Consider the following 24,295-nt stretch of genomic DNA (forward strand, 5'->3'; position numbering starts at 1 on the left):
CCTAACGTCCCATCTCAGATAATGAATATCACACCTACATAATTTTCATTTAAAACTATTTCAAACTATTTAATAAATAAATTCAAAAATATTTAAGTACCAGGCAATACTATTATCTAATTAATAATACACTCCCCTTTCCAAAATCACCATAACCTTTTAAATAAAAGTTATACTCATTTATAATTTAACAAAAAAGTAAATTAAAATCGATATTAATTAATGCAGAAGTAGTAAATTGAATACCTGGGTATTAATACACTTCTGCACCCAAAACCCCTGTTTCCCTTGCATCCCATCCCAGAGGATGGATGTCCTATCCTCATAAATAATCACTTTTGTAATAATAAAATAGTACACTAATGGTATAAATAATACCTGGGTATTAATGCACAAGTATTTAAAGTAATACCTGGACTTGAATACACTTCCCCACCAAAAACCTCGGTTTCATTTGCATCCTGTTCCAGAAGATAGGTGTGACCTCATAATTATCAATCATATTTTTTTAAATAATAATTAATAAAATATAACTGAAAAAATGAATACAAAGTTACCCAAAACTTCTAATTCTCTTCAATCTCATCAGAATAGATGGGTCTGACATCCTCATAATGAAGACTCTTAATTATTGTTAAAAAAAAAGTATTAAAATGAATACCTGGATAATAATACACTCTCCTCCCCACCCCCATCCTCTATTTCCCTTGCATCCCGTCGAAGAGGATGGATGTCAAACCCTCCTAAAATATTTAAATATAAATCAAGATAAAACCAAAAATTATATAATAAATCTTATTTAGAGTACTTGCCTCAAAAGCGTACCTTAATATTTGTTGTAAAAGTATGCGTTGTAATGTCATGCGATGTAAAGGATGCCTTATAAAGGCATTGCGATGTAATGCCAGCATTGTAATAGAAGTTTGCCATGTGTTGGGAGTTTGATACATCATTCATATGGGGGGCATGCAATCCAAAGCCCTTTCCAACATGGCAACCAATTTTTGGTAATATTCCCTTGAGCATCCGGTCTCTGTGACAACTGACTACCTTCCATGCGGGGAGAACTGAGTGGCGGATTGGCACTCACAGCACCTTAGGGATTCCAGTCTTTCGAGGCTCCATCCGGAGGTCTTCGATGACCTCCAAAAACAGTTTTCGGTGAACTTGTTTCCTCTCGGCTAAACAACCAGCTCCCCAAGTTTTTCAGTTGGAGACAGGACCTGCTAGGGGCAGCGACTGATGCTTTTTTACAGGATTAGGCTCCTGAGAAGGGCTACTTGTTTCCCCCGTTGTGATCACCTGGGCCTTGGCCCTGATCAGATTGCAGCGGGAAGAGGTGGTTCTTATCTCTATGATGTGGAGATTTAAAATATGGTTTCCAGTTCTTCTGGAACTTTCTTGGTATTCTTGAATCTGACTCCCCATGTTTCCGCATCTTCTCAGTCTGAATACACTCCTGCACTGTCTGGTATTGGCGGGCTCCTTATTTCTAATGGCCCGGTGGAGTACAGGGGGATGGTGGACGGTCCCAAGCCTCTCAAGACCGGCTGAAGACCTCTGATCCAGAGCCTGGCCGATAGCACCATTGAGCCGTACAAGTCAGCCTGAACTAGATGAACATGTTGGTATCTGTGAGGGATGGTTGATCCCGTGGTCGCAGACTTAGTTCAGGTTCTCAATTTCCTGGCTAGTCTGGTGACATAGGGATTAGCTGATCATTTTATAAATACTTTCCGTTCCTCCATATCTGCAGGCCACGTTCCGGTGGAGGCTCTCTGGTGGGAGAACACCCTTTCTTGTGTCATCTAATCAGAAGATCTGTCTCTACCACTGGCTACACGATATTCAGTGCTCTGGGATGTAAACCAAGTGCTGAGCCTATGTTTGTCCAGGCAAAGGAACAGATTTCTATCACGTAGGAAATTTTAGCGAAATTAGCAATACTGTTATGCCTGGTTTCCTTCAGGCGTGTGTCTAATATTCCTGCCCTAAATTTAACAGGTATGATTTTTTTTCCCCTTCTGGGGTATTGTTTACCATTAGTAGGCAAACAGTCAAGCAACAAGACTAGTTCATAGTCCAACTTTTCAAGAGTCCCCTAAGTTGTGTGTGGTGCAATGTCTTAAGGCCTTTGAGGAAGTGTCTGAGGAGTTCATACCCTCCTGGGAAAGGCAACTCTTATTGCACTGCGTAAGCCACATAGGGCGGTGTCTTCTCCTACTACTGCCCGATAGATGCTTTGGGTGATGGAGAAAGCTGGCATTGATCTTGCTTTTTTTGGAGCCCACTCCGCGAGAGAGGCTATAGCTTCCAAGGCTTTTACCCTTAGGACACACCTAGAGGACATTATGAAGGCAGCAGTTTTGTCCTCGGATTCTACCTGTAAGAGGTTGATTTCAAGCCGGTGCTGGTTATGGCTTATTTGGCGGTGAGCAAGCTCTGAACCAGCATAATCCTCACCTGTGGTCCTGACATAGAATGAAAGTTGTTCCTAACTAATATGTGGAAACGTTTCAGTTCTATTAATGACGCGGACACAAAGGTTATCCCGCCCGGAAGTTTTTTCTGTCTGCGGATCCCACCCTATAAAGTAATTAATATTTTTTCCTGATGTAGAGATGAATCATGTCATGGGTTTTAGAACTGCTATGGTCACAATTGTTTTTTTAGAATGGTATATGAAATGACAGTTCCCTTTAATGGAGAGCCATATTCTAATAACTCTTTACTCATAGGATCAAAGTGTACGAAACAGAACTTAAAAGTGCAATTACGGCTTGGTTATGAAAAAAAAAAAAGTGCAATTACGGGAGACTGTCTCGTGCGACGAAAGAGGAGGTCACGACATAGAAGAAAGACTATGTTCAACATGGACTCAACCTGATTGGACACCTCTGGAGACCTTTATTGTTATTTGATTGGCTGTTGTGTTTGAACTATCCCTGGTGTTTTCAAATCTGGTAGTTTTTTATTTGCTTTTTTAATGTGGAGATGTTTAAAAAATGGCTGCTGGATATAAAAAGCAATGGAAGTTAAAGCATAATCCTTGCCTCTGTGTCCTTAATAGAAACTTCCCTACATGTTATCAATTCTAATTTTCACATTTTTGAAAGTTACCAGTGGTCAACTTTGTGTTCCTCTTAAAATGTTCCTACCTCTTTAAACCTGAACCCCAACTTTTTAGATAATGATTTAATCTTTTCAGCCTACACAGGTCAGAAAAAGCTCTGGATACTGTGCTTCTTAGAACCCATCAAATAAACAAAACCATATATTTAGCCTCTGAGCCACATTTAACACTTTTGAACAAGCACGTTACTGTGATTTCAAAACAATTCAGTACTAAATTGCTTGTTCTTCCTTTTTCATCGCAACCAGATGACAGTGGTGTGTGCTGTTTTCTGGCTTTAAAGAAGTTTATATTTTTAACTCTTCAGCTCTCTAATGATGAACTTCAGTGTTGACATTTACCAGTACACATCCATTACAGACATCCTTACCCTTCAGATCTTGATTAAGAAGGTTCAACAGTGGATGTCAAAAATATTCCTAATATTAAACCTTTAAAAAGAAACAGAGTTCATCTAATTTAACTTTTCCATTGGATTGAGCTCAATTTGGTTTTTTGTTAGCAACATGCAGGAGCCAGAATATGGAGGAAAGGGGAGGAAGAGAAGAGAGGAAATGGAAGGCTCAGGCAGCATATAATGACATCACAATAGCTAATCATAGCAGATTGCATAATAAGGACTTCACATTAACAGCAACCTCTAAAGTGCAGGCATGATATAAGCAGGAAGCGGCTTCAGAGGGTATGATACAGAAATGTATTCCTTGCGAAACATGTCCATGTAGATGGGAAATAAACAGCAAAGCACTGGTCAGTGTCCCCCGAACAGGGACCCCCCAAAGCTGTTCGAAATGTAGACAAACAATAGTAAATATTGATATGTGTGCACTTGAGTCACAGATATGTTAAGAATGGCTCCCAGATGTCTTTAGGGTGGGAAGTTGGGGGCATCACTTTCAGTAGGTTGCCAATTATTCATGGCAGTCTGTTGCGTCCTGCAGCCAGGATGTGACTCTGGGTGCAGATTTCCTCCCCCAGTGCTTGGCTAGTTGGCGCTTAGCCAAGAACAGGGGCATAGCAGTTAGTCGTTGATGTGCAAGTGATATGTCTTTAACATAGCCTAGTCAGCTAACTGCTGGTGTTTGTGGTGTGGGGTGACTGATGATCTGTTAGATTGTGCAATGTACTGTATGCCAGTGATCTGCGTTTCTAGAGCATTCCCAAGCTAAATGTAAAAATGAATCCTGGTGTGCCAAGCACCTCTCTCACCGTGCCTCCTCATTCAAGCCCATGTGTTGCAGTTGTGTAGGTGTACGATATAACCGATGGAGGAACTTGAAGTGTATGAGTCAGTTTAAAATTGGGTGAGAGCTGCTGTTTGTTTTCAGCAGTATGTCCACTGTTCAGTAGTTAGAGGAGGGTCTGTGTACAACGCCCATATAGCATGGGCTGTAGGGGTTAGAATTTGCGCCTTATCTTGCATAAGTGTAGAGGTGTGTTACCAACTTGCCGTGTGGAGCATTCGTTAGCATGTGCTCCAACACATGTAACATGGGCGCAGGCTCAGGGAAAGTTGCATGAAGAGGTGTGGCGCAGCGTCCAGGGTGCCTGACTCCGGACTACGGGGTTCACGGTTCGATCCCCGGAGCCGGTAGCAGGTTAGCCCAGCACAATGTGACTCTGGGCAATAGCTCACTTAATCTTCCCGAGGGCCCCCAGCGCCGGGACACCACTTCGGAGGTAGCCGTGCACTTTACAAATACTGGTAGTTCATTTTAATTTCATGTTGTGCACAGAATGAGGCTCATATCTGATGGCATAGTAGGACATCCAATGCTCTAGGGCAGTGGGTATCTGTCATTGCAAACCAGGGGAGAAACTGTCTCCTGTCTCTCTGGATACAAATCAGCGTAGGTAAACTGGTTCCGCCTGTGTGCTTGTGGTTTTGTCTTGTAGCACCGGTAGCATTGGGCTGCGCGCTATGGGGATGGAAGGGGCGTAAATACACTGTAAGTTAGCACGACTTCGCAGTCCGTCCCATGCACATCTAACACAGTTCACAGTGTCAGTGCATGTAGCCTTGCATGCTTAATATAGTGCAGTAGGGGGGAGTGTAAGGATTTTCCAAGCAATCCTGGGCTGTTTTCCGTCTCATGTCGGCAAAATCAGGTTTGATTGCAGAAGTTGAAAGAATTCTGTAGTATGTGCCAGAAGAAGATTCGGAAAGGGGTACAGGAATTTAGGTAATACACCATTTTGGTTCTCGCCAGGCGCCCAGACAATAATACGGGAAGTCCATGCCACATTGGGATTCTATCTTCTAGCCAGCACATTGCCTTGCCGTAATTCACACGTCACAGCTGGTCTTTGTCGCGGCTGAGCCATATGCCAAGATATCGCACTGGCTTTGTTGCCCATTCCATCTGAAACTTAGTCAAACCGTCGAGTGTTGTCAGTTAGGGGGAATATAACCGATTTGACTCGCTTGATATTTATGCCCGACAGACCTTCATAGCGAATGACCTCCCAAATGATGGGGTCTATGTTTTCGAATATATAGTTTGAAATCAATTGCGTACATGGAAATCAATATCTTCCTCAGTTTAAAATTGAGCCCCCTATGAACATGATGTTGGTGCAGCTGGGCTGTGAGGGGCTCCATAGTGATAGCGAATAAGATCAGGGATAACGGACCGCCTTTCCAGGTGCCCCGTGAGATCGGAAATTGATCCCAAATCATCTCATTTAAGGGTAGCCTTGCAGTTGGGGTGGTGTACAGCAATTTAATGAGGATCACGAATCAACGACTTAAGCCCAGGCGAAGAAGAAGGGCAAATAAGAAGGGCTGTTCTAAAGAATCGCACACCATCATGACGTCTAGGAGAGCTTCAATTGAAGCCAGTCTGGGCTCCATGCTATACATGATGGCAAACAATGTGCGAAGATTGTGTGCCAGGGATCGATCAGGCACGAAGCCTGACTGATCAGGTCTAACTATATCTGGCAAGAGGAGTGGAAGGCGTTTGGCGATAAGGTTGGCCAATAATTGTTGTCCACATTTATCATAGTTAGTGGCCTGTAGGAGTCACGCTGGTTTTCCAGGTTTTTTTATTGTGACAATAACTCCTTCTCGAAGCGACTGTGGTAGTTCAGTTAAATAGAAGCAGTATGCTTGATCAAGCCAGAGGCGTTGTATTAAATCTAAATAGTTTTCAAGTTCCTCTACCGGCAGTGTGGATTCAGTCTGATAGTCGAGAGTAAAAGGATGTGATTGTGGTGAGTATAGAAGTTGGAGTAGATTAGCGTCCTTCATGGTCATCCAGGGGCTCTACCATGTAATCGTGAGGCTTGGGGGTGCGAAGCATATTAGCCAGTGTCCAACCGGGCCGATCTCCCTCACCATGCCAGCGCGTCGTAGTTTCACAGGACAGAAAATTCAGTTCACGTCATGCTTCCTCATCGTACTCTGTGAGTTTTTCACGTAGAAGTGCCATAGTGGGAGGAGCTTTGGAGGAGTAATAGTTGAGATTGAGCATACGGAGTTTGAGCTAAACATGTACTTACCGCCTTGAGGACACCTGCTTGTTTTGCAATGCATGCCTCCCTTATAACGACCTTGGACACCTCCCAGAGGAATAGTGGGGAAGTGACCGAGCCCTTGTTAGTCATGAAATTGTCATTGATGGCTGTGTAGATATCGATGAGAAATAACTTGTCCCGGAATGTACCGGGGCAGACACCAAGTAAATGCATTCCAGATAGCTAATGATAAGGAGAGTTTTAAGAGTACAGGGGTATGGTCTGATAATGTACAGGAGAACTGCAACACGCAGGTTGTCCATGTGAGGACATCACAGAATGTCAACCAATAGTCGAGGCATGACCATGCCTCATGGGGCAAATTGACACTCGTTCCCACCCTTTGATTTCCATTTAGGTGTCTCCAGGTGCAAACCAAGCCTTGATCATTAATCAAGGTGTGAATGAGGGCAGCCGCGTTGTGATTGGGTCAATGGAAGGCACCCGACCTGTCCAGACTCTGGGCAAGGACTACGTTGAAGTCTCTTCCCCATATTACAGCTCCTGGTCCCAGATTTGCTATCTGTTGCCATACTTATGCAAAGAATTCAGGGCAGCCTCTATTTGACCCGTACACAGAGGCAAATATTATTTGTTGGTGATATAGGGAACCAGCTAAAAGGACATGTCTTTCCTTATCGCACTTGACTTGAGTGAGTTGTCACGGGAGGCCCTTGCGTATTAATATAATGGTTCCTCTTTCATAATTAGAGTAGAATGAGGAGTGTATTTCTGCACACCAGGTCACTTGAAGTTGAGAGGAAGCTGAGGGGGTAAGGTGAAGTTCTTGCAAAGCAGATATCAATATGATGCCTGGTAAGGTAAGTGTGTAGGAGATGAACCTTGCGGGGATCATTTAACCCTGTATATATTCCAAGTCAGACATTTAATAATTAAAGTCATGGCATCTGGTCTGTGAGATCGTTAAGTCTGAGGTCATAATCAAAGTGTCTGGGTATGGAGCGTACTGTAAGAAGGGGACATGCCCTGTTTAGTTGAGCCTAGAAGAGATAAAAATTGAGTTCCAAGGCCTCTCATGTCGGCTGTGTGAGTGAGGCAGAAGGGAGCAAATCATCCGGTCGGGGTCTGCCATAGGGTGAAGACCATAACATACAAAGAGAACATAATGGATCAGTACATCAGAAACCCATCCCCTCCCTCACCAACCCCCGAACTTGGTTGAGTATCCTAATCCCATCCCTAAACAAATACTGCATATGTGGGACTCATCCTGGAGGGCGAAGGAGAGCTGAGTGAACTTCCCAGCTAGAAGTGGACCGGGTGGCAGAAACTATGGAAACCCCCGGTGGTGGTGTTCTACATGCTTAAACTAAATCTACGTATGGTGCGACACACAAAACTTGGACTCTGGCATTCATCACGTCACGTCTGCGTCTCCCGTAGGGAAAAGGCAGCAATAAGGCGACTATCACAAACCGCAACCTGATTAATCATCATCATCCAGAGGTGCGTCCTCTGCCCCACGGGGACCCCCGGAGCTATCTTGTTATGATACTTGGCATACTTGAGGACAGCTTTTGCGTCGGTAAAGTGGTATGTTTTTCCTTCATACATGACCTGTAGCTTGACTGTATAGAGGGGAGCGTATTTGATCTCCTCTTTTTGAAGGATTTTTTTGGCTGGTGGGAATTTTCTACATGCTGCTTGCTTAAAGTCGTGGCAGAACAAAATCGCATTACCTTAATAGTGTTTTTCACCACATTGTCTGGACAAACGCAAGACCACATCTCGGCCTTAATAATTTAAGAGGCGCACAATGATGGGGTGAGCTGGTGTATCCGGTGGCGGCCGTGAGCGTGCTCAACAATAAAGACCAGGGTCTGGGCCTGTGGCACGGTTGCAACATAATCTTGCATGTAGTTGGTGGCAGTAGATTTTGGGACCCTCCTAACACGTAGGTTGTTGTGCCTAGAGTGCACCTCTAAATTTTCATTTTTGGCCTTAATTAGTTCAAGGACTTGGTCCATTCTGAGCAGGTGTTCACTGGTTGTGGCATGGGTATCCTCTATTTTGGAGACTCTGGCCTCGAGGTGATTTAAGCGATCATCATGTACCAACTTGTTCTTTTATTCTGTCCAGGCAACTTGCCATGAGGTTAAGCTTGGCATCAGTTGCCCGCAGACTTGACTTTACATCAACAAGGATTTCTTTAATATCATTGTCCCACTCCCAGCTGACATTCTCCCTGGAATGGGCAGAATGCATCTCCTGTGACTGCTCCATATCTGTCTGGTGCAAGGATTCTTTACTCTAGAACGGGAGTCTGGATTGACGGGTATCATTTTTGACCATCTTTCCTGCCAGGTCTTAAGGCGCACTGAATATGGCAGCAGTGAAGACTGTGTGCCTACTTAAAAGTTCAGTATGTAATAAATGTCAAAAGATGCCCAAGTGCAGGGGCAATGTATCTGGGGAGGGCACTAGGGTTACATTACCCGCCAGAGCTCTGTCACTCCCCTCCAGGACACGGGGTTCGATTGGTAAAAACGGGCCCAAATTGTAAGCGGGTATCTTGTCGCAAAGGGGGCCACTAAAGCAAGCAGGTAGGGCTCTGCCCGATGACACAGTGAAGTTGGTCTCAGAAAGCTAGTCGAGCAGCATGATCCCAGGCCCCACTACTCCCCGGATAGACAGCATGTACCGAGGGTAAGAGCAGGCCCAATACGTCTGCAGTAGTAGCCACAATAATCAATGTAGTCAGCTGCCACAGTTGCCAGTAAGGTGCGTCATCAATAGGGCAACCAGTGAGTAGATAGATGCCCGTGGAACTCGCTGGTCAGAGTAGGCCCATCCTGGGCACCACCTCCCCAAATCTTCACTTCAGGGGCCCGTGGCATGGAGTGTGACCTGAGCCACTGCCACCACTGGCATGATGCGGGCCCTCCAGCCATCACGGCATGAAAAAATAGGGCTTACCACTAGCTGGATCGGGGCTCTGTATTTGGTTGGATCTGCACGGTAGGTTGGAGCTGATTCTCTTGTGCCGCACCAAGAAGCAGCAGTCGGCCGGCCGGCAGCGGTGAAGCTTCCAATGCATGTAGACCAGTTGGCACCGAGCACACCTTGGCGCAGAGACGGCACTCCCTCAAGTTTGGCAGCAGACTGGTTACCGCTCCGACCATCCGGCTCCCTGCAGGGCAGCCAAGCTGCCACACAAGCCTGGCATCACACAGGCCAGCCCATGCCGCGGCCCTCAACCCCAGCGATATGCTCCGCCAATGCCCCAGGGGGCCTTAGTCCACTCAGATGGGACCACACCCTTAGGGATGAGCTGGGAAGTGATTTGTCACAGATTGAATCGCCAATGGGGCAGGATTAATTTGGAATATGCTTTCAGCTGGCCGAACCGCTCCTTGTCTTGGCTCTGCCCCCTTTAAGTGAACTCGATATTGATAGCTTTGCTTCTTTCTTTCCCCAACAGTAAAATCTCTGGGTTTTAGTCATCAATACCTTGTCATTTTTACTAAGTCTGGGCAGTGAACTCCGCTCTGCTTGCAGAAGTCTGCAGAGTTTTCCGCACTCTGCGTTACACGGAGCTCGCGGAGTTCCTGCTTTGCGGAATGGAGTTTTTCCCTTTGCTCGCGTTCGTCAACGTCAAGTGAGCGAGGAAAATCCACCTCCCAGCGAGATTTTTTCTTGTTCCCGATCATCGACATCAAATTGGCGAGCGTGGAATATCAACCTCCCGGCGAGATTTCTCAAAGCGGGCGGTCAGATTTCTCACTGCGAGTGGTCGTGTATGCTCGCGACCACTTGTGCTGAGAAACCGTCCGTTCGCGTTGAGAAAGCTATCACAGCCACTCCTACTATGCTTTTCAACCTTGTGTGAATGTAGCTTTTCTGATGGATGCTTCTAACTGTAGATTGTAACTGTTGCCCAGGTGTCAGACTGGACCTGGAAACTTTAAAGCAGTACTCCTGCGTGACGGTAGATGGTATTGTGTGGCTCTGTGCCGACGTCTTTCTGGTCCTGAAGTGATGAGCAGAGTCACCTTTAAGCTCCACGCATGCACGCTTATGTTAGTTCCTTTCTTTCCATGCCTTTACATGTGAATACAGAGGTACATCCTAGTCTTTTCAAAACTTTTCCTAGACAAAAAATTCCAATTTGTTTTTTAGAGTGAACAAGGGAAAATGTTGTGTCCCAAGACACTGTTCAAACCATCATGACAGAGGTATTTCTATGGTGCCTGGGTTTGGAGCAGGTCTCCAGGGCCTGCGAAGACTGCACCCACATTAACCAGAAGGTGATATGGAACTGTGAAGTGAAGTTTTATATTGCCAAACATAAGAAGACTCCACACCATGATTGGCCGAGATCCTAAGGAAGGTCTCATACCCTCTCATTCCCTCTCCTGAAGTTGTTCCCACAGCAGATCTTTGGGTAAGAAGTTTAAGAAATCTAAGTGAGAGTTGAACCCTTTCTTATCTCTCTTGAACTCCAGAAAGGGCTCTAGGACATCCACGTTTCATCGGATCTCACTCTCGATCTCCATCTGAGCTGCTTATGAGCCTGGTACCAATGCACTCCGAATTTCTGAGTCAGTCAGCTACTATGCAGAAATTGGAGGCCTTTTGAGAGGCCATATTGTGCTTTTTCCGCATTTTATCGGTTCCCTCTGACCGGCCTTAAGGTCCCAAGGATCCGCAGGTGTCTCCAGTTAGACTTTATCAAGTAGGTTAGCCCTCAGCACTCTGTGACCCTCAAACCCTCTTAAGGCTCGGGACCATCTGTAGTGCTAATTTCTGTTTTTGCACAACGCACTGCCCCAGTTCCCTTAGTTGGTTCCAACACTGTAGAAGGATTCGCAACCCATTGTGCTCTTTGAGATAAAGGGGTTGATACCAATTGATGTGTGGAACAAAAAAGTTGCAAGTGGCCTAGATACTTTGCCAGATACTAGTCTCATTTCTCCTCCCATCCCTATCACCGACGAAAGCTCCACCATTGTTGTCTTTATGCAGTGGGTGGCAGAAGCACTTGACTTTGAACTACCTTCTATGAGGGTGAAGAGCAATTTTCTTACAGATATGCTCCAGCCTGGCCAAGGACCTACAAAACCTATTTTACAATTTAACAAAGTTCTCACAGACACTGATATTTGCGAATCCATGTTTAGGACCAACCTTCAATAGGCAGGTCGCTCAGCGCCATCGATCAGCACCAGGTGACTCTGACTTTTTGTACTCAACGTGCCACACTAGAGAGCTTGGAGGACAGACATCTCTCAGTGAGATTAAACTTAACACCTTCCCCAACACCCAACCTGATCATGCTCCTAAAAGGATAGAGACCTTTGGCAAGCGCATCTCACCCCTGAGCCTTGCACTGTGGTCTGTTATTACCAACTGTCTTCTAGGCTCCTCCTCATGCCTTATTGTAGGCATGGTGGCCCAAGTTGTACCAGCAGTTCTAGACAACCTCTGGGTATCCCTAATTCAAGGTATCCAGGATGGACCCAGGAAAGCTACATCTTTGATCCCTTCTGGCTTAGACTTGACTGACTGTTTAGATTGGGTGATTGACATGACTGTGGTGCTTTGGCTTCCAACCCTAATGGAATTGCTATTAGATTTCTCTATCCTTTTTGGCGAGAAATTGGACTGATCCATGGAACATTTGAAGGAAGACCGGGCAAAAGCATGTTCCTAACGCCGGTCTCCCCCCTCCAGATAGTTACGTCAACCATGTTGCCCCCTTTGAAGCTACAGTAGGGATTTCCAATACCGCCAGCTTCAGAGCCCTCTGTCAGTCCAACATGCCTCCCAGCTTTTGTTGTGGCAAAGGCTGCGCCTCACAAAGACAATGCTCAAGGCAATCGGAGACAATGGGCATTTTAGCCTCCCTCCCATCCAGCTGCAAAATCTCTTTAGTGTGTCCTTTGTGGCACACATCCCTCTCTTCGCCAGCAGGATTCGGTATTTTCTCCAAGGGTGACAAGCCATTATGTCAGACAAGTGGGTCCTCCAAAATGTCAATAAGGGCTTTTCCTTTGTCCGTCTTGCAGCTGGAAGTGCAGACCCTTTTGGCTAGACAACTGTAAAAAAGGTTTCCGGCCATGGAAGTAGAAATTGGATGTTTCTCCTGCTACTTCCTTGTACCGAAAGAGGCCTTAATACTATTTTAGATCTTACTCCTCTCAACAGCCTTCTGCAGAAGGACAAATTCAAGATCCTCAGCTAACCCAGGTCTTGTCTATCCTAGATCCAGAGACTGGATGGTAGAATCAGACCTGCATGACACCTATTTCCATACCCCTGTCCTGCAGGCCCACGGGCACTACCTGTGGTTACAGTGGGCACAAGTGCTACCTTTTGGTCTTATGATTGCAAAAGGGATGGCGATGGTTGCAACACACCCTCAGAGGTCGATGTACCAATGTTTTCCTACCTGACGGATTTGACTGTTGAATGGGGGGGGCTTGCCTCAGACAGTCGTCAACCACCTCCAAACTTTGGTGAACCTCCTAAGGTTGTGGTTCACTGTCAACGTGTCAAAGTAACACCTGACGTCTTTGCAGATGGTCCAGGGGGGTGTCTGTCAGATTGTATCTAGATTTTGAAGGAGACTACAAAAGACAAGCATTGGTGGCTACTGGACCACAATTAGGTCTGTAGCAGACCCATCTTCTCCTACCACAGATGGATTTGACAATGGTGTGGTTGCATCTCATCTGGGAGAGGTGGAGATCAGATGCCTCTGGTCTTCAACAGAAGCTCGGCTCCACACCAATTCATAGAGTTAAGGGGGATTCACTTGATCTTGAAGGCTTTCCTGCCACCATCGGAGGAAGGCTAGTGCAGGTGCTCATGTACAACACCACAGCTATGTGGTACTGTAACAAACCAGGCAGGGTGAACGCTTAGCTCCTGTGCCTCAGGAAGTGGGTGGAGTGTCAGGACATTTCTCTGGTGGTGAATCACCTGACGGGATCTCTAAACGCCAGGGTGGACAAACTCAGCTGCTGACTCTTACTGAATCACAAATGGCAGTTACAACTGGAGCTGGCGCAGGTTGTCTTCCATTATTGGGGAGAACCCAGTCTGTCTTTCAGCCACAACTGATATTGTGCACTAGCAGCACTCTTGCGAGTTCATGTTCCAAAGGAGGGGCTATCTCAGATGTATTCTGCCTACAATGCAGCTCAGAACTCCTGTGCGCCTCTCCTGCCCTGAGTTCTGAAGAAGACCAGGAACGACCAGGCCCAAGTCATCCGAGTGGCCCAGCTTTGGGCCAGGAGAGAGTGGTGCTTAGAATTCCTGAACTTGAGCATCTGTCTTCTGATCGGTCTGCTCTTCCATGGATCTTCGGTTACAGCAGCGTCACAGGGCCCTGCATTCAGAACTGGGCAATCTGCATCTCTTTGAATGGAGATTGAGCAACAGCAGTTGACCTCATTTGACATTCCCCCTGAGGCCTTTCATGTCATCTTGGCATTAAAGACATCCCTCTACAAAATCTGTGTATGCCACTCGTTGGGAACATTTGTGGTTTGGTGCAGGCCCATCAAATTGACCCTCTGCAGGCCAAGTTGTCTGAAATCTTGTTGTTTGTTTTGTCCCTGGCCAAGCAAAGACTTGCTTTGGGCTCTGTTAAAGGCTATTTGTCCACCCTCCCAGCTTTTATGAGGTGCCTAGATCATCCTTTGTTGTTTAAATCACCCGTTGGGATATGATTTCTAAAAGATTTGCAACATTTGTTTCCACAAAGCCTTTTGTGATACTACAGTGGGATTTAAATTTAGTTATTTTTTAATGTGTACTCCATTTAAACCAATGCACAGCTGTCCATTATGGCTCCTGACCCTCAAAACATTCTTCCTGATTGCCATATTATCAGCTGGTATGTGGGTATGGTTTGGTCTTTTTCTGTCAAACCACTCTATACCATCTTCTTCCCAGAATAGATCATAATGAGGAGCTGAGATTCTATTCTGCCAAAAGAGGTAACACTGTTGCGTGGGGGACAGTTTGTTACACTTCTGACATTCTTTGCTCCACCTCATCGCTCAAAAGATGAAGAGACTCCATCCTTTGAAACTCAAGAGAGCTGTTTTTACATTGATCTCACCAAGGACGATCAGCTCTTTGTGGGTTTTGTTGGGGCAAAAAAAGGGCAAGCGGGTGCAGAAGAGGAATATCTCCCAATGGATTGTGCTCTGCTTTAAGATCTGCTACACATTGCCCAAGAAGCAGTCTCCTGAAGGCCGAAAGGCTCATTACTCCAGAGCCAAAGCTGCTACCAGTGCGTTAGGACTCTGAGTGTCTGTCTTGGATATTAGTTGAGCGTCTTTGTTGGTGTCAATACACATGTTCATAAAGCACTACTGCCTTGACAATGAGGTCTGTCGAAAGGGGCATTTTGTCTGCTTGGTCCTGCAGGACATTTTGGTATGAGCTAGTTCACAGGCCCACCTTCTAGGAAGGTGCAGTTATGGTATCTATTCACATTGTGAGGTATCTAGGGTTAGACGTGTTCATCAGAAGAGCAAGTTATTTACCTTCGATAATGCTCTTTCTGGTAGACACTTCATCTAGCTGCAGATTCCTCACCGACCCTCCCACCTGGCCAATTTTTTAACTGGACTCTTTTCCATTTAAAAAGGTCCCACTCTAGAGATCTGCACACCGGTCATGCCAGTTTGCCGATGGGTGTCTGCGTCTTAGGGCACAGACAAGCCTTAGAGAGCAACTGATGTCCACGCACAAAGGTGGTACTTATATGCAGTTCTACTTGTCACTTCTGAAGTAGAACATTCTTGGAATGACGTCTCACTACTCCACCTACCGGCCTGTAGGAGTACTGCTCTAAAGTTTCCGAATTCTTTCAGACACGTGGGAAAATTCACACAGAGGGGAGTCTACAGTTAGAGTATCCACCAAAAAGAATGCTACTGTAGGTGATTAACTTGTGGATTATCTCTGCTTTCTTGCCTTACTGCAGTTGAGTGAGGCATCCAACATTCGGAAATAAGAAGGGAGCAATGTCTACTATTGGACTGTGCACTAAACTAATGGGAATGCACAGTTTTTGTGTTTATTAACTGCATGCTTGTATCCATCATATCTCTACAGAGAATCAGTATGATGTCATATTTTGTGTTGCTTCGCGGGCAGCTAGAATCCGTGACTACAGTTACATTTTTCTGAAAAGGGATTCTTTTTAAATAATAGATTATATGAATGTGACAGGAAGTACCATTATTGAACTGATGCCGTTTATCAGAATTTTTGGTGGCCTCCTGCACTAGAAAATGTTCACTTACCCTGAAGTTACGGTCTGTATTTCCATGCTACAATCACAAACCTTTCCTCCTAGTCACAACCTCCAAATCAATGAATCTTTGAATTTATTTATTACCTGTCCTGTCAAACGCTGGGCTTGAATTACAGTCTCTCATAGTTGTTTGTGTGTTTTCGCACTAATCTTTTTGTTTCTAGGAGTGATGACATAAAAATATTTAGATCGATAGCCTATGTTTAACACCTCATTGTTGGCCCTCTCTCCAACAGTAGCTTGTGAGCTCTGACTGTTTATAATTAGTTCATTGCCATGTATGCATGCACTAAAGTATAGGTGTATGTCCATCAATTCCTTACACTTTGTAAAACTATTAGCTATCTTCACATCCTCTGCAAAATTCCGGAATTAGGTTGTGGCAGGATGCTTAGGATTGAACAGCCCCATTAACCTTTTTTTTCTCCACTCCTTCTAGATAGTGAAGATGTATTGGAAATTGAAAGTCATCAAAATGACCTGAAGACCTATTGCTGTGAAGAGAGCAAATCATATGATCCTAGTTGTCATCATGCTGAGCCGGTGACTGCAATTGTACCTGCAAGGTGTCCTGTGTTGGGACAGTTTGATGACGCTGATGATTGAAACCTAATAATGAGAAAGAATTTGTTAACCTCTAATGTTGGGTACTTTGTGTTAATTCTGATGCCCTGCCGCATATATTTATTTTCCAGTCATTTGAAGCACTTGGAATACCTTGACCTGATAAAGCTGAGTCTATGTGCATTTCCCGGTTTGTTTATCTTTGTCAAATGTTAAATCCTGTACAGTGTGAATCCTACATTTTTTTCCATTCATGGAAGAATATCAAACATTTTTATTTTACTGATTACTAATGGGAGATACAGCTGTGTTTAGCACTTTGCTTTATGACCGAAGAGCAAGTTGTTTTTTCACAACATTATGCTCTCGTCCTTGGATGTAGGCAGGCAACGATTCTACATCTTACAGATCAAAACATATTTATTAAGTTTATTGTTCCCACTCATCCCGTTTAAGTGGAGAGGTGTTTTTTATATGATAAAAGGTTAGCGAACAAAAACTTCGTGTTGAGTAAAGTGTTGTATTTGCATGAATGTTTTTAGTATAATACAACTAGTTCCAATTTCTTATGTTAGACAAAGTTTCTAGTTTTCTAAAATCACTTTCTAAGAGTTCAACTGACTAAATCCTTTATAAAATATTCAATTCAGTAATAGTATGTTGGCCATAAAGGGGAAAATGTATGTTGTAACATTTACTTGGCCGAAATATTTATATTGACATTGTCGGAGGGAAAAATAATGCATGTTTGTTTTAATTTAATATTTTTGTAAAACAGTGCAACCAACTGAATAGCGTATTTCGATTGATTGAAGGAGGAAATTTTGTTGTGCAACCAAGATTTAACTGCAGATGGTCACGAATAATAAGCATCTTTAACATGTTTTGGTCGTGTTTTACATGTATTGTGTTTTTTTATAAAACATTCTTTCAAATGCAGTCATAGTAGTTTATTTTTCACCGTGCCTTTTCTGATCTTCATCAAGCAATTAAATTGTGCTGTTCAATACACATGAAATTAGCCGAAATGAAAACACAAGCTTTACATTTCAGTGAAACCTATTGATACTTCCTCTTACTCAAATGGATACGCAGAATAAATGAATGCTGCGCTACACATATTTGCGCCTAAGGTTTTTTGCTGATTTTCGGAGATGATCATCCGCATCCGAGAAAGGCCCTCTGTCTTACAGATATCTTCTTTACATCTGGCCACACAGCCATTTCAATCAGTTTGGTATAACCCCAATATGAGTCATTCTGTGCATTTTTTAGTACCACTACTGTGCCATCTTCAAATTGATGGCTGGCCACTTGTGATCATCTAAACGAGCAGATGCAGGCCGTTTGTTGCAACTGCCCAGGTGTTCTTTTCGTGCAGTCAAAGGAGTAATGCTCGCACTTCATATTTTTCTGGGTTGCTAGGTTTTCACTTTTCGCTTTGGTCTCCCTGCCTTTACTTCATTGTCCTCTGTGCTGGAAGAAATTATAGTGATGCACAATGCCAGAACTTGTAAATATTGTTTTGTAAAGGAAAATGGCAAAGTAATCAATCAATCAATCATGCCATTTGTATAGCGCACTACTCACCCGGGAGGGTCTCAAGGCGCTTGGGGGGAGGGGTATGCTACTGCTCGAACAGCCAGGTCTTGAGTTGTTTCCTGAAGGCGAGATGGTCCTGGGTCAGCCGAAGGTGGATGGGGAGGGAGTTCCAAGTCTTGGCAGCCAGGTAAGAGAAGGATCTTCCTCCGGCGGTGGCTCTTCGGATGCGTGGTACGGCTGCAAGGGTGAGGCTGGTGGACCGTAGCTGGTGGGTGGGCGTTTAGAAGGTCAGGCGGTCGTTGAGGTACTTGGGGCCCAGGTCGTGGAGAGACTTGTGTGCGTGGGTGAGGAGCCGGAACGTGATCCTCTTGTCGACGGGGAGCCAGTGCAGGTTCCTCAGGTGGCTGGAGATGTGGCTGCGTCGGGGGACATCCAGGATGAGTCGGGCGGAGGCGTTCTGGATGCGCTGGAGTCTTTTCTGTAGCTTGGCTGTGGTTCCGGCGTAGAGGGCGTTTCCGTAGTCCAGTCGGCTGGTGACGAGGGCCTGGGTGACAGTCTTCCTGGTCTCGGTCGGGATCCAGCGGAAGATCTTGCAAGGAAAACGCAGGGTGTTGAAGCACGATGAGGAGACGGTGTTGACTTGTCTGGTCATCGAGAGGGAGGGGTCCAGGATGAAGCCCAGGTTACGTGCGTGGTCGGTTGGCTTGGGTGCGGTGCCCAGGGCTGGGGGCCACCAGGAGTCGTCCCAGGCGGAGGGCGAAGATCCCAGGATGAGGACTTCCGTCTTGTCCGAGTTCAGTTTCAGGCGGCTGTCCTTCATCCACTCGGCGACGTCTTTCATCCCTTCGTGTAGGCAGGTTCTGGCGGTGTCTGGGTCTCTGGTGAGGGAGAGGATCAGCTGGGTGTCGTCGGCGTAAGAGATGATGTTGAGGTTGTGCTGGCGTGCGATGGCTGCGAGAAGTTTCATGTAGATGTTGAAGAGGGTGGGGCTGAGTGAAGATCCTTGCGGGACGCCGCAGATGACTTCGGTGGCCTCGGAGCGAAACTGGGGAGGCGGACGCTTTGTGTTCTTCCGTCGAGGAACGAGATGATCCAATCCAGTGCCTTCTCTTGGATACCGATGTTGCTGAGGCGCTGGACTAGGGTGCGGTGGCAGACAGTGTCGAACGCAGCGGAGAGGTCCAGGAGGATGAGGGCCACTGTTTCCCCCTTGTCGAGCAGGGTCCGGATGTCGTCGGTGGCTGCGATGAGGGCGGTCTCGAGGGTGCGGCAGGTCTTCTTGGAGTCCTTGAGGTTGTCGGTGAACCAGGATGCCTTCTTGCTTCTGGGTCTGCTGGAAGGGTTCTTTAGTGGCGCGAGGTCGTCGGCGCAGGCGGTCAGCCACTGTGTGAAGTTGCAAGCTGCTTCGTTGGGGTCCGGTGTGTTGGCGGGTGGGCTCTGGGTGAGGGAGGTGGTGAGCTGGTCTGCGGTGATTTTGCTCCAATTCCTGTGTGGTACCTGTTGCGGGTGGTGGTGGGTCGTGGATCTTTTGAAGCTGAAGTGGACGCAGCTGTGGTCGGTCCAGTGGAGTCCGGTGGTGTGGCTGAAGGTGATGTACTTGCTGGAAGAGAAGACGGGATCAAGCGTGTGGCCGGCGTAGTGGGTGGGGGTGTTGACCAGTTGCTTGAGTCAGAGGTTGGCGAGGATTTCCAGCAGGGCGGTGGTGTTGCGGTCCTTGTTCTCCAGGTGGAAGTTGAGGTCCCCGAGGAGGATGTAGTCGGTGGAGGGGAGGGCGTGCGGGCTGATGAAGTCTGTGATGTCTTCGCTGAATTGTGTGCGTGGTCCCGGGGGTCTGTAGACGAGGGTGCCTCTGAGGGTCGTCTTAGGGTCGGTGTGAATCTGGAAGTGGAGATGTTCGGCTGCGGCGAAGGAGTCGTTGGCGTCGGTCGTGATGCGGATGGTGTTCCTGTGGACGATGGCGATGCCACCTCGGGTCTGGTTGATGCGGTCCCTCCTGATAATCTTGTACCCGTCCGGGATGGCGATGGCGATGTCGCGTGCAGAGGAGGCGTTCATCCAGGTTTCCGTGAGGAAGGCGACATCCGGTGATGTAGCGTCGAGGAGGTTCCAGAGTTCCACGGCGTGTCTGTGGACGGAGCGGGTGTTGATCAGGATGCACTTGAGGTGGTTGCTGCGGGTGTTTGTCTTGGCGGGTGCGGGGCAGGTCTTGCCTCGGCGGGGAGGACCAGGGGTCCTGGCGCTGGGCGTGGGCCAGGCGCGGACGGGCAACAGACGGGCTTACCTTTGGCGCACCTTCGGCGCTCAATCGGCACTCCCGCTGCGCGGTCGCTCTGGGGGCGTCATAAGTAAGGAGCCGGGAGGGAGGAGCAGCTGGGTGGCGGGAGCGGGCGGCGAATGGAATCACAGGGGGGCGGGCCCGCAGGGAGGCAGTGGCGGGAAATTCCAAGAAGCAGCGGGAAATTCCCAGGAGCAGCGGGAAATTCCCAGGAGCAGCGGGCAGCGAGCGAAGGAATCTGCAGGCAGGAGGCGGCGCAGGCAGGAGCGGCAGCAGTGAGTGGGGCGACCAAGCCCTGTGGAGGGCTGAGCGGTCAAAGTATACATTCTAATAATGTTGCAGCTAACCTATGGAGCTGTTGAGAAAACTGCATTGCACTAAAGATTTTTTAAAGCCATTGTTATTGTTTTCATTTACATTATAGCACGTTTCTTACAGTATCTCTCCAACCAGTTTGCAAAACATAATTTGCACATTGAATATTTAGTCAGCAATAGTTATAGTCAATCTACTGCTTAGATGCACTGCACCTCACAACATGGAGGGGGCTTCCACCTGTGCCTCAAAGTTCTCATGCCCTACACCACTCCAGTGCCAACATGACCCAACATCCCGCCTGCTCACACAAACGAGCCACTATCCACACAGCAAGCCGTACTTGTATGCATGTTCCTTAACACCCGTTAACTCACCAAACATGAGATGGAGATATGGGGCCTCCTACTCGACCATTCCACAGACCTCCACCAGCCATCTCTACAGCCATCCCTGCTAGCTACAGACAGGCAGGCAGGACTGTTGGCGCAAGCAGGGAGGTGGAGTTGCTAACATGTTTGAAGATAGTTGGCTGCACCATATCCACAGACACCTCCACCTGCTACATGTAAAACCGCACTTTCAAGCTAAACATCACAGCCAACGTCAGCGTTTGTGGAACTCTCATATAAAAAAACACAAGGACCTTGTACCAACTTAGCCAGTGACATCACAGACTTTATTGGACCCCCCTTAATCTACTCCAGCACCTTCATCCTTCTTGGAGACCTGAACTGAATTTTCACAACCATCAGCAACATAACAGTTCTCAGGCAATCACTGATGACCTGGACAGACCATAGCCATGTCAGTTTTATTATTTTTGTCCTGCACCTCTGCAGACCTACCACCACTGAAGCTGAAAAAAAAACGGTAGCAGACTGGTTGTAAGCCCTGTTCACAAACCTGCCGAAGCACACCAACAGCATGCCAAAAACCATCAATAACCTCAACAGATTGATCACTTCATACTCCAGCACCCTGGATCCCTCAAAAGCAGTCCAATTGCGAAAGCCTGACCACGTGTTAGCTGGTTCACAGAGGAACTAGGTTGATAAAATGTCACTGCAAGCAACTAGAGTTCACATGGGTAACACTGCAGACAAAAACATCTTCAATTGTTCCCTGGGATGCTACTGCCAGCAGATCAAGAACACCAACCACAGACCCCTTGCAAACTGCATCAATGCTGGCAAGAACAGCAGCAAAAGAAATGTTTGCCATTGCCAAAGTTGATAGCGCCTTCAGCTGCCTCCAGCAACATTCCCCCCACACAAGATCTCTACAACAAGTTCTCGGAATTGCTATGTAACAAATTCTTCTCCAACAACTCAACTTTCCCTCACAGCGGTAGAAGGAAGACTGACCTCGTGGCCCGCCGTTAACCACTGATGAAACCACCACCATCATGAAGTCCATTCACTGGGAGGGGACATCTGACCCCTACTACACCATGCCGTCACCAAAGGACTCCTTTCGATCAGCAAAGCACTAACACCCATCCTCAAAAGCTCCATCGACTAAGCTACATTCCCAGACACCTTGAAATACCCCACCATCACACCCATGCTTAAGAAACCATCCGCTGTCCCTTCCACGCTCACCAACAACAGTCTGTTCTCTACCTACCACATCTGACCAAAGTCTTGGAGAAGCTCATCAACTGATGCTTCAAGACCACCTCTGCAGTTACTAGCTCCTCGATGACACGCAGACTGGCTATAGGCCAAACCAAAGAACAGAAACCGCTTTTATCACTGCTACAAATGAAATCCACATGATCCTGGACAAGGGAGATTCGGCAGACCTCCTCCTTCTGGACCTCTCTGCAGCATTTGGCACAGTCTCCTCCTCAGATGCCTCCATGCATGGCATCAAAGAACCTGCTCTTTGTTGGATCTGCTCTTTCTTAATGGATCGAAAACAAGCTGTCAGCTTAGCATCTTACTCCTCTGAAGCTCGCACACTCCTCTGTAGAGTGCCTCAAGGTGTGTCCCTAAACCTCACTCTCTTCAATGCATACATGATCCCTCTGGCCAATGTCATCCTCGCACAATACATTAACGTTTCGTATGCCAATGGCACGCAACTTATACTCTCCCTCTCAAAAAAGACCCCCAACACAGGAAAAGTTCACTGCCTACATGACTGAAGTTGCCAACTGGATGAAATCCAACTTTCTCAAGCTCTACACTGACAAGACAGAAGTAGTGATCTAAGGTAAGAACACCTCACTGTGGGACTGCAACAGGTGACTTGCTGAACTTGGACCCATGCCCAGCACCCAAATCAAGAACCTCTGAATCATCATTGACAAGTCAACACTGTCATTGAACCCTACTTCCTCACCGTGAAGATACTGAGGTAGATCCTCAAGTAGTTCCCAAGTAACACCAGAAAAACCATCACACACACTGTCATTAGCAAATTGCAATACGGAAACACACTCTACACCGGAATTGCCAAGCAACTCACCAGAAGACCACGAACCATCCAGAACCCAGCAACTAGACTCATTTTCGACCTCCCACACAGCATTCACATCACACTATACCTCAAGGAGCTCCACTGGCCCCCAATACACAAACACACTGAATTCAGACTCTTCACTGACACATACCCGCCTACCTGAACTCAACAGCCACATCTACTTCCACCAACCACCTTTGATCTGCCGGACTCCTACATGCCTACTTTCCACTTGTTCACAGATCTAGAGCCAAAGGCCACATCACTCCTAAAGCGTGGATCAACCTCCCACTTCACACCATAGCCTCCTTTCTTGAATCCCGCCAGAAGCCCAAGACCTGGCTATGAGACTAGCCACCCTGCAATAGGCAAGGCCCACTCATGCTGAACGCCAGGATACCCTAGCGGGTAAAAATGTGCTCTACAAATACAAATTACATAACATAATACACTCTATTATTTACATCTTTTACTGCTCACCTGCACTTTGTGGGCCCAAACTCTCTCCTTCTCTTGTGTCAGAAGGGCTAATGCGGAGTCCTCTCAGTTATCTGCTGTCCTAGACCACGGGTGTGGAATTTAATAAAATATTTACTTGTCCATGGGGCAGGTTGCTTCACAAATCTACTTGTCCTGTAACACAATCCACTTCTCCCTTTTGTGTCATGTAATACAGCAAGAAATTATGGCAGCAATCTCAATATATACGATCTCTGATATAGCCTCTCTGATTATGCCAGGCTCATACCATAGTAGGATTTGAACACTAGCCATTCCCTTATGTTGCCACGTTTCCACAGGTCTTCATACTGGGGCTGAAGATGGTGGTAAGCAATAGTTCCAGGGTTGGAATGTCATTTTGAGTCTGTGCAAACCTACTAACTTCCATGTTTTAAGGATTTTCACCAACTCTTCTCTAATCTTTTCCCATACTGAGAAAGGTTGGAAGTTAACTCCTGACCATGGCAGATGTGAAACTTCTTCCAGGGTTGGGGAAAAAAGTGGTTTGAGGGAAAGTGAACTTGCAAACACTCAGATGTTGGCATGAGCAAATCTACACATGCATATTTCCTCATGCTAAAATGCAGTTCACTCATAATTTCTAGGAGGACTATTTCTTGGCCTACTTCTGTTACTTTTTTGTGAATTCACAAAAGTTGTATATCTGCACTTAATACAA

The 24,295-nt window shown here is 46.4% G+C and overlaps 1 protein-coding gene across 3 annotated transcripts in view; it reads left to right on the forward strand.

The window, feature by feature from the left end:
• Positions 1 to 17,453, forward strand: part of COPRS (coordinator of PRMT5 and differentiation stimulator) — a 302,791-nt gene extending 285,338 nt beyond the window's left edge. For 2 of the 3 annotated variants that reach the window (XM_078654393.1, XM_078654395.1), the window contains exon 4: positions 16,390 to 17,453. In XM_078654393.1, coding sequence (XP_078510519.1) covers positions 16,390 to 16,556 — 167 coding nt within the window. In that variant the 3' untranslated portion in view covers positions 16,557 to 17,453. The remainder of the gene's footprint in view (positions 1 to 16,389) is intronic. The other variant, XM_078654394.1, reaches the window with a different exon arrangement.
• Positions 17,454 to 24,295: the final 6,842 nt, after the last annotated feature.

This window comes from Lissotriton helveticus, chromosome 7, assembly GCF_964261635.1.
Source record: "Lissotriton helveticus chromosome 7, aLisHel1.1, whole genome shotgun sequence".
Lineage (NCBI taxonomy): Eukaryota > Metazoa > Chordata > Amphibia > Caudata > Salamandridae > Lissotriton > Lissotriton helveticus.